The sequence below is a fragment of the Coregonus clupeaformis genome, chromosome 28 (assembly GCF_020615455.1).
Source record: "Coregonus clupeaformis isolate EN_2021a chromosome 28, ASM2061545v1, whole genome shotgun sequence".
In the NCBI taxonomy this organism is placed as follows: Eukaryota; Metazoa; Chordata; class Actinopteri; order Salmoniformes; family Salmonidae; genus Coregonus; species Coregonus clupeaformis.
Window position 1 is genome coordinate 22,308,560 of NC_059219.1, and position 17,908 is coordinate 22,326,467.

Genomic DNA, 17,908 nt, shown 5'->3' on the forward strand with positions numbered 1-17,908 from the left:
GGAGGTGGAGGTGGGGAACGGAGAGAAGGGCCAGCAGGAGGAGCAGGGAGAGGAGAAGGAGGTGAAAGTGGAGGAGGAGGAAGGAGGAGTGTTAGAGGAGGATGACTTGGAGGAGTTGAGGTCCCAGGTGCTGCTGCTGGTGTTGGAGCTGGAGGAGGCCAGGGAGGTTTCTCAACGACATGAAGAGAGCTTCCTGGAGCTACAGGGTGAGTTGCTGTGTGTGAGTGTGTGAGTGTGTGAGTGTGTGTGTGAAGAGTTTGTGTCTGAGTGTGACTGTATTTGTGTTAGTGTATGGAACTGTGTGTGTCTGAGTGAGTGTGAGTGCCTGTGTGTGTGTGAGACTTTGTGTGACAGCTGTAGCCATGATTGCATGCTGGGTATTTAGTTCACTGTGACATCACAGCTGGGCTGTGAGGGGGTTTGGAGGTCCTATTGCTCAGCTGTCATGGTTCTTGTGCCAGTTGTCCCTGCCCCCAACTCCCCCATGGTCCATTCTGCTGAGTGCTGACTCACATACACTACATTGACTGTATACATACTCACTTTGTTCCTCCTCTCCTCCCCCTATCTCTCCCTTCTCTTCTACATTTTATCCTCTCATATGCCCCCTTCTTCTCTTCCTCCCCTCTCTCCCTCTCTCCTCTGTTCCCAGGTCTGTTGGAAGATGAGCGTCTGGCTAGTGCTCACCAGGCAGAGAGCTTTACCAGACAGATCCAGAGACTGCAAGGTAGACATGCACGCAAGCACGTATGCACATACACAAACACGCACACACGCACGCACACACACCATTAAACACAGCCTCTCCTCTCTCTGCTATCTTCCCCTACTGTATCATGAAATAGTGTATTGGCTGAGGAAAAGTTACCAACAAACATAACTTTTATTGATAAATGAACTCCCCACTCTTATGTCTCCTAGCAGGGTCTCATGATAGTGGACAGAGGACATAACTATAACTAGATAAGCCTATCTTAGACTGTATTCACAGAATTTGTCTGCTTGGGAAGATGTCTGGTATAGCTCCATGATTGGCTGAAATCTCAATGGTGCTCAACCTCAGGAGACTTGGTGGTAACCACATGAATGACATCACATGTGACCAGAGAGACACCAGACCATAGAAATACATATATTACTAGTCTGTTCTATTTAATTCTGTGCACCAGACATCATTAGTTACAGGGAGGACAGTGGCTCCAGACGACATAGAGGCCTTGTCATGATGTCACTTCCTTAGGAGAAGATTCTCAGTCTCCAGGTTCAGTATTTGGATAAACATGGGGTTCTGTAGGTGACTGAGTGTAAGGGTGTGTGGGGGTGAGAGGGAGCACAGCACTTCCTCCTTATTCCTCTCTTACTACCCCCTTGCAGTGACACTCACCACATTACCTATTGGAACGCAGACTGGGGAAGAGGGGGGCAGGCCGAGGTCGGGGTAGGAGGGGGCTAATTAGCTCATTTGTTTTTTGTATTCTGCTGTTGTACAAACACAACGCCAGTGTTTCCCATCCAGAGTGAGGGAGCAGGAGAGAGAGGGAGAGAACTCTCCATACATGGTGAGCTCCACGTAACGGCAACCCCAAGGCAGAATGCCATCTGACGTCAGAGAGAAGCCATGTGATTGGCTGAATTACTGTAAACATTAAGGAAGGAGGGGATTGATGTTCCCATAGTTCTGGAGAGGAGAATGTGAACGTGCTGTACAACCATGTGCGTGCTCGAGAATTGTTCTCTTGCTCTGGTGAGCTAAGATGCCTTTTGTCCCTAACCCACGACAAGCCTCTCGCCAGTACAATACTAAACTGTACCTCACACTATATCTAAGTAAATAAGTATCTTTGTCTGAGCCAGAACGGCCCAGACTCTACATCTTCTTAATGTTGTGGTCCAAGAAGTAATCTAGGTGTGTGGTTCCTCTGTGCAGTGTGTGTAAAGAGAGCTGGTCTGCAGATACAGCCATCGTGTAGCTCAGTTGGTAGAGCATGGCGCTTGCAACGCCAGGGTTGTGGGTTCGATTCCCACGGGGGGCCTGTATGAAAATGTATGCACTCACTAACTGTAAGTCGCTCTGGATAAGAGCGTCTGCTAAATGACGTAAATGTAATGGCCTCTTGAGCTCTGGCCACATCAGTCTCTCTTCACTTCAATAGTCAAATGTGTGTGTGTGTGTGTGTGTGTGTGTGTGTAATGAGGAGAGGCACCAGGGGTTTTACTCCCAGACCAGAGCTAATGCCCTTGTACCTCTCCCTCTTCCCTCTCTATGCCATGCTCCTGGCTCCTTCAGCTCTTGTGTCTGCTCTTTGCAGCCAGGACATCAAATCACATTTATTGGTCACATACACATGGTTAGCTGATGTTATTGCGAGTGTAGCGAAATGCTTGTGCTTCTAGTTCCGACAGTGCTGCATTGTCTAGCAAGTAATATCTAACAGTTCTACAACAAAAACCTAATACACACTAATCTAAGTACAGGAATGGAATAAGAGTATATAAATATATGGATGAGTGCATCCATATATGCTCACTAGAGTATTTACCAGACCTTCCTGAAAAAAAGGTCCTTGACAGAGTACAAGTCAACATTGCTTGTGTGAATCACAGATTGACAGGAACTTCTCTTCTCTTCTCTTCTCTTCTCTTCTCTTCTCTTCTCTTCTCTTCTCTTCTCTTCTCTTCTCTTCTCTTCTCTTCTCTTCTCTTCTCTTCTCTTCTCTTCTCTTCTCTTCTCTTCTCTTCTCTTCTCTTCTCTTCTCTCCTCTCCTCTCCTCACCTCTTCTTCCCCCTCTAGCTCAGCTGCGTTCGGTCCAGGAGGAGATGGACTCTCTGGAGGAGGAGAAGGAGAGTGAGCTGGGGGAGGTGCAGGAGGAGCTGAGGTCTGCCCAGGAGGAGGTGCTGGTGCTGCAGCAGGCGGGGGAGGAGGCGGCAGCGGAGAGGGAGAACGACATCGCCTCCCTGCAGGAGGAGCTGTGTCGTCTGAGGGCCGAGCTGCAGCGTCTCCGCACCACGGCTCAAGAGTACGAGCTGGAGATCACCACCCTTCGGGCCGAAATCAGTATGAAGAGCATGAGGAGGGAGGGAGAGGCTGACGGTACTATGATACTATATACTACACTAACCCTGCATCTAACCCAAACTACTATATGAAACCACTACAATACCACACAAGCTGCAACACTGCTTAAACACCCTTTCACAAACTCAAAACACAACCATTCCACACACCCATTCCCTGGCCAACCAGTACTCCACTCCATACGTAACACTGGAGCAATGGAAACCAATCAGAGATGGGGAAAATCCCAGTCAGTATACCCAAGAATACGACACAGTAATGTCATCCAGTTGAAACTGTAGGTGGGATCCAATAGAAACACTAGAAAAGGTCCAGGTTTTTACAGACTCAACAGGCCCAGTTGGCAGAGAGGCCTTCTTAGCAGCAGAGAATTGTGGGTAAATATGAGAGAGTCGTGGACTCATCATCGTGACTCCAGGGTTGCCAGATTTGGCTTTAGCCCTCTCTTTTTCTGTATGGACCTTAGAGAGAACATGCCAGAGCCCATTAAAACACACTTTCACAATGTTTAGATGATTTATTAGTATTAATGATCCCAGGCTCATGGTTATTGGTGAAGTCATGCATGGAGAGTTCAAGGTGTCACCACTATACTGTTAGGATAATATCGTAATGACACTGCACCACTGTGTGAAATCAAACAAGACGGAGGAATGCCATCAGCCTCTTTTTAAGTTTGATGGATTGATTCTGTCGAGGTTCCACTAGTCCGTAACGATCTAGGTAGATCCGCTTTCAGTTTTAATGCCCCCTATTGTTGGATAGCTTGCAGAACTCCTTGCATCTTGATTCCCTGGTGAGTAGTTAATGACTCTAGTATTAGATGTGTTGAATGAGAGTTGCAGTTGTTTTGATTGAATGAAGAGATTGTTGTGGTTGCAATGTTGAAAGTTGTGCTTGTAGTTTTTGTAAAAGTTTTGTAAGAGGGATCATTTTTGTACTGTGGTATTGTTGTGCTGAAAATTAGACCCTGTTCTCTGGGTTTCCCCTGACTAAATAAAAGATACCAAAAAAAAAAAACTGTTTAGGAGAACATGATGTTCACAATCTGTCTTGGCCTCCATAGGGATGATGCAGACTGAAAACTGATTCCTCCTTCAAACACTCTAAAGTTTAAACCCCTCAAGTCCAGAAAGCAGGCAAAAGCTTTTAAAAGTTTGAATGTGTTTTCTGACTCGATGTGCTCATTTATAATGGCTGCTACTCCTTTATTTGAATTTAATGCTAATTAAATAGAAAAACAACTCTGCCCTACATAAAACCAACCCAATAGCAGATATAAATGAATTGCAGTGCCATTTTTCCAGAGCTGCTTTTTTCAGAGGAGAGCCTGGGCGCTCTGGGTGGTGTGTGTATGCACACGGACACACACACACACACACACACACACACACACACACACACACACACACACACACACACACACACACACACACACACACACGCACACACACACACACACACACACACGCACACACACGCGCACGCACACACACACACATACTGCTGGCCATTCCTCCTCAGTGTTGTAAACCTTTAGAAATTGCATAGCTTCTGGTGGATTCTTTCTCACTACTTTATGTATGCAGTATAATGATGACATAACATATTATCTAGCAGAATGAGTAACACGGGGTTACTAGATCAAAGGCTGTCTCTCTCTCTCTCTCTCTCTCTCTCTCTCTCTCTCTCTCTCTCTCTCTCTCTCTCTCTCTCTCTCTCTCTCTCTCTCTGTGTGAGACCTGTATTATACTGGCAGTTCACAGTAGTCTATCCTCGTGTGTCTTCAGTGTGATGACTTTCATTAGCCTGTCTAATAGCAGGGTTGATGCCAGAGAGAGAAAGAGAGAGGGGGAGGGAGAGAAGGGCGTATTGAGACAGAATTAGGACTATAAAAGTAAAGGACAGCCAGGATTCAGAAAGGGTAAAGCAGTAAAAGAGATTGTGAGCAAGATACAGAGGCAGGTTTAAGTGTACTGTACCTCACCCATTCACATTAACACAGTAGGCTGTTATTATAGCCATATTTCAGGATCTTGAACAAGAAGTGGTAACCTCTCTCATGCCCACACACTCATACACATACACAAATACATACGTTTAGGTATACACACACAAACACACATTGCCTAGCAACATTACAAACAAAGTTCCTAAATATAACACCTGTAAGAGGAGCTCTTTGGAGATATAGAGCTGTAGTGTTTAAAGGTATCTTATAATTTATTTTTAATACTTTTTCCTCAACTCTCCCACACTCGTAGATCACCCTCATCCAGGGGAGGATTGAGCCTCTCAACCAACGTCAGTGTGTCGTTAACAGTATACTGTAGCTTCCTCCACTGTCCCTGTTCCATACCAGGCTTCTACTTAGTGAACTTCTGCTCGCAAACACCTGTGACCGCCCTCCTTGAGAAGTACCAACCGATTGAGCTGTACAAAAGGATCCAATTGGATAGCTTTTTTGGCGAAATTTCGAGCTAGCTGTGGAGTGGGCTTCACATTCTTAACTCTGTTATACTTCAACATATTTCAGGACTATATCTAAAACAATATGTTACAGGTCTATGGTGGAACCAATGTTGTTGAAAACCTCAACTGCCTTCCTCGCCATATCACACCCTTTCCTGTGGAATCTGTTACCATGACTACTTATTGTTAACATGGTTCAGTGCGTCAACTATCCCACCCCAACACACACACACCCAAGACAAAACAGCACACACTAATGTGACCCTGTGTACGTGTGTGTGTTCCAGGTGAGATAAGCCAGCTGACGGCGGAGTGTCATACGATTTCAGACGAGTGTCAGACCCTGAAGGACGACAACAAACAGCTGAGCCACAAACTGCAGCAGCTAGAGCAGCAGAGAGCCGGGTGAGTGGCTGAGCCGCCTGTCAATCAAGCTGCCGACCAATCGGTCACAGCCTCTCTATGTCTGGAGACACCCACATTCCACAAAAAGCCCTCCTAACTATGTGCTCTACAAGCCTACTGTCTGTATAGAGTCTGTAGATCATCTATCATCACTTTTTGTCTGGGGTCTGATGTAACAATAACAAGCTGTCAGTCCACAGATAAGACAAGATCACACAGGTAACCATAAGAGTCTTTTTAAAGCCTTCTGAATGGTTAAAGCCTTCGTCTCCTCCATCTCTCTCTGTATAACCAAAACATTTATTATTTGATCATCTGTGTGTCTGGATGTGTGAGAGTAGGATCTCGTTCCCACTGTATACACCCTCTGACATAACTAGGAGGCCTATGTGTGTCTCTGTGTGTCTCTGTGTGTCTCTGTGTGCATGCGTGTGATTGTGCACCTGAGAATACACCAGATGTTTCTTGAAAATATATACATAGTACAGACAGCACAACAAGCCAACACCTGCTTAGAAACAAACAGTCAACAACAGGATAGAATCAGATGAACACACACATCCCAGTGAAGATGACTCTAGATGAGTCTACTTGTGAATATGAATAACTTACAACTGAAGGAGGAGGCTATGTATTAGACAAGTAGCAGTCTACCTCCTACCTCCAACCATAGGTCAGTACCTCCAACACACAGACACTGACCTCTCCCTCTCGCAAACACACACACATACACACAGACAGACACACACACTATTTCATAGCCGATCTCTCCATGGTACACACACCCATCCAGAGGGCTAATGTCCTGCGGCTGACAGTGGCACATGTCAAAGAGCTCAATACTCTGTGAGTACTCTATGTACTCTGTGAGTACTGCATTCTTATATAACATGCTTGGCACAGTTCACTACAAACCCTCCACTCTCTGCTCTCTGGTGTCACCACTCTGATCAGAGGGGATACAGAGACACAGGAGAACATCTCCATTTGAGCTCCATGCATACAGACCTGATATTGGGAACACACTTGGGGTGAGGTGACTATACTGTATATAGCAGGCTGCAATAGCACAACAGAACACTGCGGGAAATTAAATCAATGATCTTACTGTAAGAGCATACTTAGGCCTGGTTCCATTTCACCCCCTAGACCCTAGCCCCTCTCGTCCCCTTTGAAGTGATTGTTTAATGTGGGTGAGGCCTTAGGAAACAACAATGTCTAATTCTAGGATGCATAGACTAGTAAGGATGCAGCCTGTGTATATAAGGGTACTGTATCCTGACATAGGTTACTTCCTGTTTTTGAAAGATAACTTGTTTCTTTTCGGGATCTAGGTTTGTGGCGACTTCGTATTAGAATGGACATTTCATTGAATTCATTCTCAAGTCCCTCTTCCAACTTAGATCTACTCAAATGAAAGACATGACACACTTATTCAATGTTAGCCTCAGAAAAAGAAACTCAGACTTATTGGCAGAAGTAGTGACTCATATTTTCCCAGAATGAGAAAGCTGTGGTAGGTCGTTCACAGTGTTGCACTGTAATACATCACACTGAATACAGTAGTTACTTAAATGCACTAGTCTTGTACATTAATAGTGCTCATACATTTTTAAGCTTCAATTATTTATGTTCACTCTACCGATTCACAGAATGTGTGGTTGTGTTTTTGCAAAGTACTCTGTAGTGTAATGCCGTGATCTGACCATATAAGTTGTTATGTCATGAATGTTTAAACTCTGGGAGAGTTGTGGTTGGCCCAGGGGACAGAGTTAAATATGTTTAAACTCTGTGAGAGTTATCGTTGGCCCACAATATAACTTTCTCCCAGTGAATGATGCTGAGAGGGAAGCAGTAATGAGGCGAGTACTGCACTGCGGATTTCAATACCACAGCAAACACACACACACCAAACACACACACACACACACACACACACACACACACACACACACACACACACACACACACACACACACACACACACACACACACACACACACACACACACACACACACACACACACACACACACACACAGATGAATGATGCTTATAAATTGCTAATACATTGAATGATCTCTCTGGATGACAGCTCCAATGGGGAGGGGGACGAGGACCAGAAGGATGAGGGTGTTGGGCAGGATGAGGAACCAGTGAAGGCTGGAGGCTACATGACCCTGTCCCAGACCCAGGGTGGGCAGACCCAGACTGGGCAAGGTGGGCGCTTGGTGGATGCCTCCATCCAGAAGAACATCTCGTTCGATGGCAAGCCCATCACCAACTGGAACGGGGGACTCTCTGAAGTCTTCTCCCTACGAGACCAGGTCAAACTGGCTGAGGAGAGGGCCTCGCAAGTACAGAGACAAGTATGGACACAGACACTCTCACACACCCACATACAAGTCTTTTAAAACAGAGTAAGCCAATGTGATCATGAAAATGCTCTCTCTCTCTCTCTCTCGCTTTTTCTCTCTCTCTTGCTTTCTCGATCTCTCTTTCTCGATCTCTCTTTCTCTTTCTCGATCTCTCTCTCGCTCTTTCTCTCTCTCTCTCTCTCTCTCTCTCTCTCTCTCTCTCTCTCTCTCTCTCTCTCTCTCTCTCTCTCTCTCTCTCTCTCTCTCTCTTAGTGTGAGGGGTTGAATGGGGCGCTTGCGGAACTGCAGGGGCTGTTTGACTGCAGCCAGAAGGAGAGGGCAGAGCTGGAGCAGGAACTGCATCACTGCAGGGCGGAGCTAGAGCGGCTGGGCGGCAGGAAGTCACAGGTGAGAGGTCAGCGGTCAGAGGGAGGTAACCTTGGTAACAATGGCTGACATAAGATGGCCTCTTCTGTGTATGAGTTGGCGAAAGCAAGTGTTCCTATAAGGGGAACGTGTTATAAGAAGGGTTATGGTGGTGAAGGAGCTAGTTATGAGGTAAGTAGAAGGGAACGAGGAGACACACCTATACACATACACGCCTGTATTTACAGTACACTTGAGTAACTGTGCACTAACTAACCCATTCTCTTCAAGCATCAAGTCTGTCTGTCTGTACCGTGTGCATGTGGGTCAACAACAACAGCTCAGTCAAACAGCTATGTCTCATGGAATCGTTACTTGTCTCTGGTCCTCTCTCTGCCTCCAGTCCTCTCTCTGCCTCCAGTGGTGTCGTCAGTTATTCTTGTGTCCTTGACTTTTGTCCTTGGCTTCTTCCGCCCTCTTCTCAACATGCATTGCTTCAATGGTGGTGTGTCTCTGCGTCCTGTCGCCCTGTCCAGTGTCTGTCGTCGTGTCCACCTAAACAACCCGGTCCCTATCCTCTTTCTCTTCCTCTTCCTGTCTGATGCCATCAAAACCAGGAAGTGCTGAATCAGAGTTTTGTTGAAAACCGACTGAATAACAAAGAGACAAATCAACCCACATGTTTTTACAGTGTACCAATGTGCGCTTATAAGCAAGCCACTCTACCCTTGATGATTTGATTGGGCATACGTGGTCTCCTTATCAAGGATTTTGAATTAGACCATCCAGCCTGAATACCACAGTAGTTCATGTCACTCACCTGTCCTCCATAGTTGTAGTTTATCTTGTGACTAAACCCCCTCACCCACACTGCTGGGCTGCCTACAACTCCCAGGGTTCTCTCTGTCTGAGTGACCGTTTGAGTGACAGGCAGCACTTTTCAGTGTGGGCAGAGATCTTTAAACGACAAGATGGAACCATCACACAAGTTGTTCATCTTGTCTTTAACCATCTTTGATGTGCTCTAATGGCATGCTCTTTCTGTTTCTCCCATCCCTTCATCGTTGCCATGGTTGTGTTTTGTTGAAAACTCATATTTATAAACTCATTCACATTCATATTGTCAAATATGTTTACCATAACCACCCTACAAAACATTGAACAATATGGTTTTTATTATCAATCTCTTTATTTCTCTCGTTCTCCCTCTCTGTCACTCACCCTCTCTGTCCTTGTCTGTTGGTCTCTCTACCCTCTCTGTCTCTCTACCCTCTCTGTCCTTGTCTGTTGGTCTCTCTACCCTCTCTGTCTCTCTACCCTCTCTGTCCTTGTCTGTTGGTCTCTCTACCCTCTCTGTCCTTGTCTGTTGGTCTCTCTACCCTCTCTGTCACTCACCCTCTCTGTCCTTGTCTGTTGGTCTCTCTACCCTCTCTGTCACTCACCCTCTCTGTCCTTGTCTGTTGGTCTCTCTACCCTCTCTGTCAATCACCCTCTTTGTCCTTGTCTGTTGGTCTCTCTACCCTCTCTGTCACTCACCCTCTCTGTCCTTGTCTGTTGGTCTCTCTACCTGTCTATCTGCCTGTCATCCCATTTATCTACCTCTCAATCACCTCATAATGTTTTATTTACATACATCTATCTGTTGTCTCTTCGTCTATCTCTCCATATGTAATTCTTTCATTTTTGTCTCACTTTATTATGATTTTTTATTTCTCTCACCACCTCCCTCCTCCTCTCTCATCCCCCCACCATCCCTTGTTTTCTCCCCAGAACTGCACTCCTCCGTCTGAGCCCCCTGTTCTCTCCATCCCCTTCATAGGAATGATTGTAATAATGGCCCTGATATGGTGCTGGTGGGAGGAGCTGGCGTTCTAGAGGGGACCAGGTATGGGCATGCCCTTTCTTTATCTAGAAAAAGAAAAGAAAAGAAAGTAAACTCTTATTTCCTCCAGGAGTGGCTGAATATCTTTTGTAGATCCAGATTATTCATCCTTTGGCTGTGGGTGTGCCTGAATGTAGAATACTGCACACACAGATATACTGTAGATTGCAAATGTATAGGGCCAGTACGCATGGTTCCTGTTAGTAGTTAAATCTTATTAGGGTTCATAGTTCAAAGCTCTGATGGGATTTGATCTGTTGTGGAAGTGTACCTTATTCCACTGACATGAATACTCTGATTCAAGCATAGGTGTGTGCTGGCAAGACCAGCTATTACAGTGTAATAGACCCACATCTTACAATGTAATATCTCCCTCTAAGAACCACATTTCCCTTGATCTGTCAGTCAAACTAAAGCTCTCTTAGGAACGCAACCTCTATGGTGAACAATAAACATCCAAAGCCACATTAACACCAAATGGGCTAGAACCAAAACGTTAATAGAGGGTTGCGAAAATACTTGACGGAAATCAGCGACTTGGCTCTCGTTGGGGTAAACTGGCTCAAAATGTACCGAGTGGTCTGCTTTGTTCCTCTGAAGGTGGGCCCTCAACCTTAGAGTTAGCAGAGTCACTGAGGCAGACAGTCCAATAACTCAGGCTCTCCCAGCAGTCTCCAAATGCACCATTCACTGTGTTTACAATGACTCTACTGAATGGAATGGCTCCGACTCTAAGAATACAAAGAACTTGGCTTGGAACAGCCAAGCAGCCGCCACACTTGTGAACAGAAAGTGGCGAGTAAGAGAGTGCAAATGAAAAGGAGAGAGAAGAAAGAGACTGCTTGCCTGTTCCTCAAAGGTTTTCATCCAAGAAAGCCAAGAAAGGTGGCTTTTACTTGAGTGGTCCGTCACACTTAGCCGAGGGAAACACAGTGACGCGCGGCTCCTTTCATGTCTCCATTGGGACTGTGCAGAGATTACCGCTAGAGCCAAGATGGATGACACAGCGCTGATGTCAACACCCACCACTGCTGCCTTCTCTCCCTCCAGCCTCTAGCCAGCTGAATGCTGTGTTGTGGTCAGCCTGCAGTGAGGCATAGCCCTTTCTGCACCCCCCTCTCTCGTATGACCCCTGCCATATTTAGCTGACATGGGTCTGGGCTAACTTGGAAGTATGTTACATACTTCAGCATGGGGTAGGCTATTTAGCAAGGGACATTCCGTCAGAAGTATTTACAGTAGATTGAGTTATGTAGCTTTAGGCATTTAGAATGAGGTATGGCTATTTACCTTGGGACATTTAGAATGAGGTATGACTATTTACATTGGGACATTTAGAATGAGGTATGGCTATTTACCTTGGGACATTTAGAATGAGGTATGGCTATTTACCTTGGGACATTTAGAATGAGGCATGGCTATTTACATTGGGACATTTAGAATGAGGTATGGCTATTTACCTTGGGACATTTAGAATGAGGTATGGCTATTTACCTTGGGACATTTAGCCTGAGTTGGAGTGTTTGTCTTTTATTTTAGCTTGAAGAGAGTAAGGGTTCTGAAACTTTAATGAGTGTGTCAGGCGTCCATTTTAGGATGACATGGCCATGAGGTGTGTATGTGTGTGTGGTGTGTGTGGTGTGTGTGTGTGTGGTGTGTGTGTGTGGGCGAGAAGCTGTCAGCACACTACACCACACTCAGGGGGGATCCTCTTACTGGGCTCCAGGGTGACATCACTGCTAAACTCTCTGACACACACACACACACACACACACACACACACACACACACACACACACACACACACACACACACACACACACACACACACACACACACACACACACACACACACACACACACACACACACACACACACACACACACACACACACAGGGATACTGTGCACGTGGATACTGCAGCTAACAACACCACTCAAGTCTTCTCTCTTCTCACATATGTGTGTAGGTTGGTTGTGGGGGTCTGTATCCCAATTGAGCTGTAAATTACTGGGCTGTGAGGCACAAAAGATTCCTTTGTCCAACATGCGTGTGTTGAGGATATGGATGTGTCCAAAGTGTATGCAAAGCGAAGTGCTTGTTTGAGCTAGTCTGACCAAACTCGAGGAGCTGGTACGGAATGTGTGTTAAAACTTGAGCTGTCCTTATTGTGAATGAATAACCTATGTGACCTTTGAACTCTGACCTCTTGCCCCCAGGAGAGCGAGGGAGGCTGGAACCTGGTGGCAGTGGTTGCCGTGGCAGCGCTTGTAGTCCTGATAGTCCCCAGCCTTTCCAGAGCGTTTACCTGAGGACTACACAGAAAGGAAGTCACAGTACAGGAAATGACTGTGCCGGTTGCCCCTGGCAACACTGGCAATGCCCCTATCCCATGATGCACCTGTCAAGGCTCCTCCTCGCTTCATCTTCCAAGGAGGACTACATTGACAACTGACATTTTCACCAGGAAATACAACACAACAAGGAAGTAGTCTCAAACATTACTCAAGGAGGATTACATATACCTGTTTAAGCCACTCTAATATCTTGTTTCTCTCTTTAAAGTCCTTCAGTTTGACTCAATTGGTTTCCCTCTCTACTACTCTTCTCTCTGCGCTTCTTTAGATTAACATCGGTACGAGTTCAAGGGACCAGCATAATATGACAGGGATAGCCTCGGAGTTTGTGGCAGTACGGTGTCTGCATGGGTGTCAATGGAAAGACACAATTTAGCACAGAACATGTCTGAGCATTTATTGATTGATTGGTTGATGGTTGATTGGTTTATTGACAACCTGTAAAGGTTGAATTGTGAAAAGCTCATGCCTTATTGTTTCCTAGGCGGATGGAGGATTGTTTGCACATATTGAGTTACTGACGAGATGTTTTATCTAGATGGTGGTGATATTGAATGAGGAACATGTTATTCAGGATGGTGATTGCTTGCTTCAGCCTTATTTCCTTCTCTTTCTAATGGGCATGTGATCTTTTCCCAGATCCTTCCCCTCCTTTTGAATCACTTTGAACTTTGCCAATACAATTGTCTCTGCTACACTGTCTTTACGGCTCACGGTTTACTCTTTTAACACTTTTCCTTCTGTTTCTGTTGTGGCATGCTCTGTTTAGGCTTAAATTACAAACTTTTTTAAAGAAAATGAATTTAATCAAATGTTAAATACTGTAAGAATGTGTGGCGGAGGGTTTGATTAGATGTTTGATGTATTGGATGTTTGTCCCCTTTGTAAATGGTTCTTTCTCTCTCTTGTCTGCCTCGCTGTTTGACTCTCTCTCTCTCTCTCTCTCTCTCTCTCTCTCTCTCTCTCTCTCTCTCTCTCTCTCTCTCGCTCTGTCTCTGTCTCTCGCTCTGTCTCTGTCTCTGTCTCTCTCTGTCTCTCTCTGTGCACTTTCTCCTTACAATTGGTTATATCTTGTATATGTATGGAACCACAACCATTATACACATCTATACAGATGAACAATACTATCATAAATGCAACTTGGTGTATTCAATTTAACAGTCCAAATGATTTCCAGCTAGATATCTATTTTTGTAGCCATAGGAAGAATTTATTCCCAAACCTGAGGAGTTCTTTAATGACTGATTTCACTGTGTTTGGTTATGTTTAGAAACAGAACTTAACAAGGCTCGTTATTTGAAACAGAGAGTTATTTTTGTAAATAGACATTGTGTTTTGCATTATTTTTTAATATGAATTATGACAAGCATTCTGAAAGATGACAAACAATCAATATAGGTCACCAAAATGAAAAGTGTAGCCAGTGATGAAATATGGACTATTATTTTCTAAGATGTGCATTTAGGGAGTTCTCTTACCTAGTCTTTTCGTCTTGTACTGTTTACATTCTACTCTCTGATATTTATATTCTCTAATGATGATGCCCTTTTCTTTGTTGGCATGACGCATACAGTTTATACACAGCGTTCTACAACTGTAACTTGCCTGCAATGCATGGGACCTTTTCAGTGTCATTACCGTAAGCTTGACACAATACATTCCAATAATAGATTGACTAAACATTTACATTACATTTACGTCATTTAGCAGACGCTCTTATCCAGAGCGACTTACAAATTGGGAAAATGTGACACTATTGTCATAGAGAAGAGAATACTTTTTGATTGTTTCTCTACCTTTGGCATGATTTAGCTACTGTGTAAATCATTTCAACTCCTTTATGTTACCTGTGAAGAAAAATGTCAGAAATGCACTTTGCATTGAGTTAGAATGGTGGTGTTATTTTAAAGCTGTCAGAGTTAAATGGTCTGTGTCCAAGAGCACACAACTACTATGCTAGAGCAATCTAACATAGGAATTTAAATATTAGTTAGTGGGAATGCAGTAAGCATTATAGCTGGTGCCTGGCTTCATAGTGTGCTTTTATGACTGGCAGTTAGTTGGCTTGTTTCATAGATGTATGTAGGCGAGCTAATTGGCTTAATTCGTTGGGTGTGTAGGTGACAATACATAGAAAGCGTGCTTACCCAATATTCTTCTGTATTCCAGTATCCCATTGTAGAGTTATAGCGTTATAAATATGTATAGGTAATTAGTGCTTCATGTATTATAACAATAGATGACTATGATCTAATTTGTGAAATGAATCAATTCATTACTATAAATATATAATATTAGTTTCAATACATTTTTCACAATCATAACAGTATGATAGGCAATTAAACACTGAGGTGTACTGAAAAACAATCATGCTTATAGGCTATGCATAGAATATTTTTTCCACAACGTAGAAAAAATATAAGACCTTATTAGTAGGTAAATGCATGCTACAGTGTATGTAAAAATGTATGTAGTTTTGTACCACAATGTGGTATTTGTATTGTATTGTAAATAGGATAGAGTTTAACACAGTTACATAACATGGTTTATTGATTGAGAGCAGTTATAAATTGAGTAAAGGGTTATTTTTGAATTGACTGAACACAGTTGATGAGCCAGTGTATGAATATTGTGTATGTGTATAAGACAGTAAGATGTATAGACATTGATGTTTGCATGTTAGACTTAGTAAACAACTTGCATGCCTGTAGATGGGTAGATGTAGTTCCTGTAGTGACAGTAATTTCAGCCAATGCATTATGACTGTCATAAGGCATGACTAATCAGAATAATCTGTGATATATTTTCTTACCAATCTCTGTTAGTTGATTTATTACTTTACCGGGTTGTCAATATTAATCTTTACAATCTGGTTTAATAGTCTATTCTATTCTATCGTACTCTATTCTACCTTTCTTCTTCCATTGTCTGGTCTCTACAATATGTATACATTTTTTGAGTATTTATCTTCACTTCTCTGCTGTGCTTCAAATACTGTAAAATCCACTGACAGTGTATTTTTTTTTTACCCTGCTTCTATTCCAGCATGAAAGCTTAAACAGTAAAGAAGAGACACATTACGGAAACTATTCTACATGTCAAAACAACCTGTGCTCTTAACTAGAAACTGGCTGCTGCTCACTGTATGTGATGATGTGAAGTTTGTCTCTCTGACTGGGTCTGTGTGACATGGCTACTGTCAATCTGTTTTATGCAGTGCTGTATCTGATGTTGCCATAGTTTCTACTACAACACCTTGTCAGTCAATGTCTCAATGGGCTTTTATGGGTTAATGAGAATATTGTGAGTATTTTGGTAAATAGTCTGTACATTTTGTAAATGAACTGAGAAATAAAAGTAGTTTATCCTTATTCTCTCTCTCTCTCTCTCTCTCTCTCTCTCTCTCTCTCTCTCTCTCTCTCTCTCTCTCTCTCTCTCTCTCTCTCTCTCTCTCTCTCTCTCTCTCTCTCTCTCTCTCTCGGGACTCAACTGGTCTCAAAGCAATGTTACTGTAAAAGAATGCTCATGAATATGCGGTCTCATATGAACATTCCTGATCAATGTTATTTTGCCTTATTCCAGAAACATCCTAATCTCAGTTTGATTGAATACCCCACAGACATTTCTTAGTGAATTGCAGACTACAAGCTGAAGACAGTTCAGTCAGATCTTTATTTGCTGTGTGACTGACCTGTTGACATAGGTCAGAGAGGAGGTTCCAAAGGAACTGCGCAAAGAGGAAAGATGAGTAACACTCCCTGCATCATAGCCCTCTGCAACCCTATAACACCCCTCTGGGTCCTTAACTGTCTCTCCCTCCTCCAGGGGTTTTATATATAGTTCCTGCGCTCAGTGTCAAGGCCTCTCACTCAGATCCATTACAAGTGAGGACCGCACACAATGGACACACACTATTCACTACTATACACACGCTATTCACTATACTCTAGTCATTATACAGTTATGATGCACACTATAGTGCATGTATGCATAATGTTAGCTGTGCATTTGATCTATTATATCTCATGGACAGTTTGTCTGGTTTGCATGATACACACTCATACTTTGCATGATACACACTCATTCCCAAAATAGAGCAAGGTTCACAGTCAAAGCATCCTACATTCAGAAACATGACACCACATGAGAAGACTACATGTGTACCCTATAACATGACATATCAGTGTGTAATTTAGTTGTCGTACAGTGCCTTCAGAAAGTATTCACACCCCTTGACTTTTTCCACAATTTGTTTTGTTACAGCCTGAAATTAAAATGGATTAAATAGAGATTTTTTGTCACTGGCCTACACACAATATCCCATAATGTCAAAGTGGAGTTATGTTTTTCGAAATTTGTACAAATTCATAAAAAATGAGAAGCTGAAACATCTTAAGTTCAGGAGTAAAAATGTGCTTAACAAGTCACATAATAAGTTGCATGAACTCACTCAGTGTGCAATAATAGTGCTTAACATGATTTTTTTATGACTATCTCATCTCTGTACCCCCACACATACAATTATATGTAAGGTCCCCTCCGTCAAGCAGTGAATTACAACCATAAATTCAACCACAAAGACCAGGGAGGTTTCCAATGCCTCACACAAAAAAAAGCAGACGTTGAATATCCCTTTGAGCATGGTGAAGTTATTAATTACACTTTGGATGGTGTATCATTACACCCAGTCAATACAAAGATACAGTTGTCCTTCCTAACTCAGTTGCCGGAGAGGAAGGAAACCGCTCAGGGATTTCACCATGGCCAATGGTGACTTTAAAATAGTTACAGAGTTGAATGGCTGTGATAGGAAAAAATAAATAAATGAGGATGGATCAACAAAATTGTAGTTACTCCACAATATTAACCTAATTGACAGAGTGAAAAGAAGGTGTGATGAGGTGGTGTTGAAGGAGTCAGGCGCAGGAGGGTAAATCACAGAATAACAGGCTTTAATCAGCAAAATACAGGTTTACGAAGAAATGCGTCAAAAA

The 17,908-nt window shown here is 43.5% G+C and overlaps 1 protein-coding gene across 6 annotated transcripts in view; it reads left to right on the forward strand.

Annotated features, from left to right (window-relative positions):
• LOC121559140 (coiled-coil domain-containing protein 136) overlaps positions 1 to 13,880 on the forward strand; it is a 43,350-nt gene extending 29,470 nt beyond the window's left edge. For 4 of the 6 annotated variants that reach the window (XM_041872455.1, XM_041872457.1, XM_041872454.2 and 1 more), the window contains exons 3-10: positions 1 to 206; positions 653 to 727; positions 2,792 to 3,091; positions 5,836 to 5,953; positions 8,048 to 8,321; positions 8,583 to 8,717; positions 10,446 to 10,560; positions 12,777 to 12,860. The exon at positions 1 to 206 is cut by the window's left edge and continues 106 nt beyond it. In XM_041872455.1, coding sequence (XP_041728389.1) covers positions 1 to 206; positions 653 to 727; positions 2,792 to 3,091; positions 5,836 to 5,953; positions 8,048 to 8,321; positions 8,583 to 8,717; positions 10,446 to 10,550 — 1,213 coding nt within the window. In that variant the 3' untranslated portion in view covers positions 10,551 to 10,560; positions 12,777 to 12,860. Of the gene's footprint in view, positions 207 to 652; positions 728 to 2,791; positions 3,092 to 5,835; positions 5,954 to 8,047; positions 8,322 to 8,582; positions 8,718 to 10,445; positions 10,561 to 12,776 lie in introns of all 6 variants that reach the window. The other 2 variants (XR_006657571.1, XM_045208754.1) reach the window with 2 other exon arrangements.
• Positions 13,881 to 17,908: the final 4,028 nt, after the last annotated feature.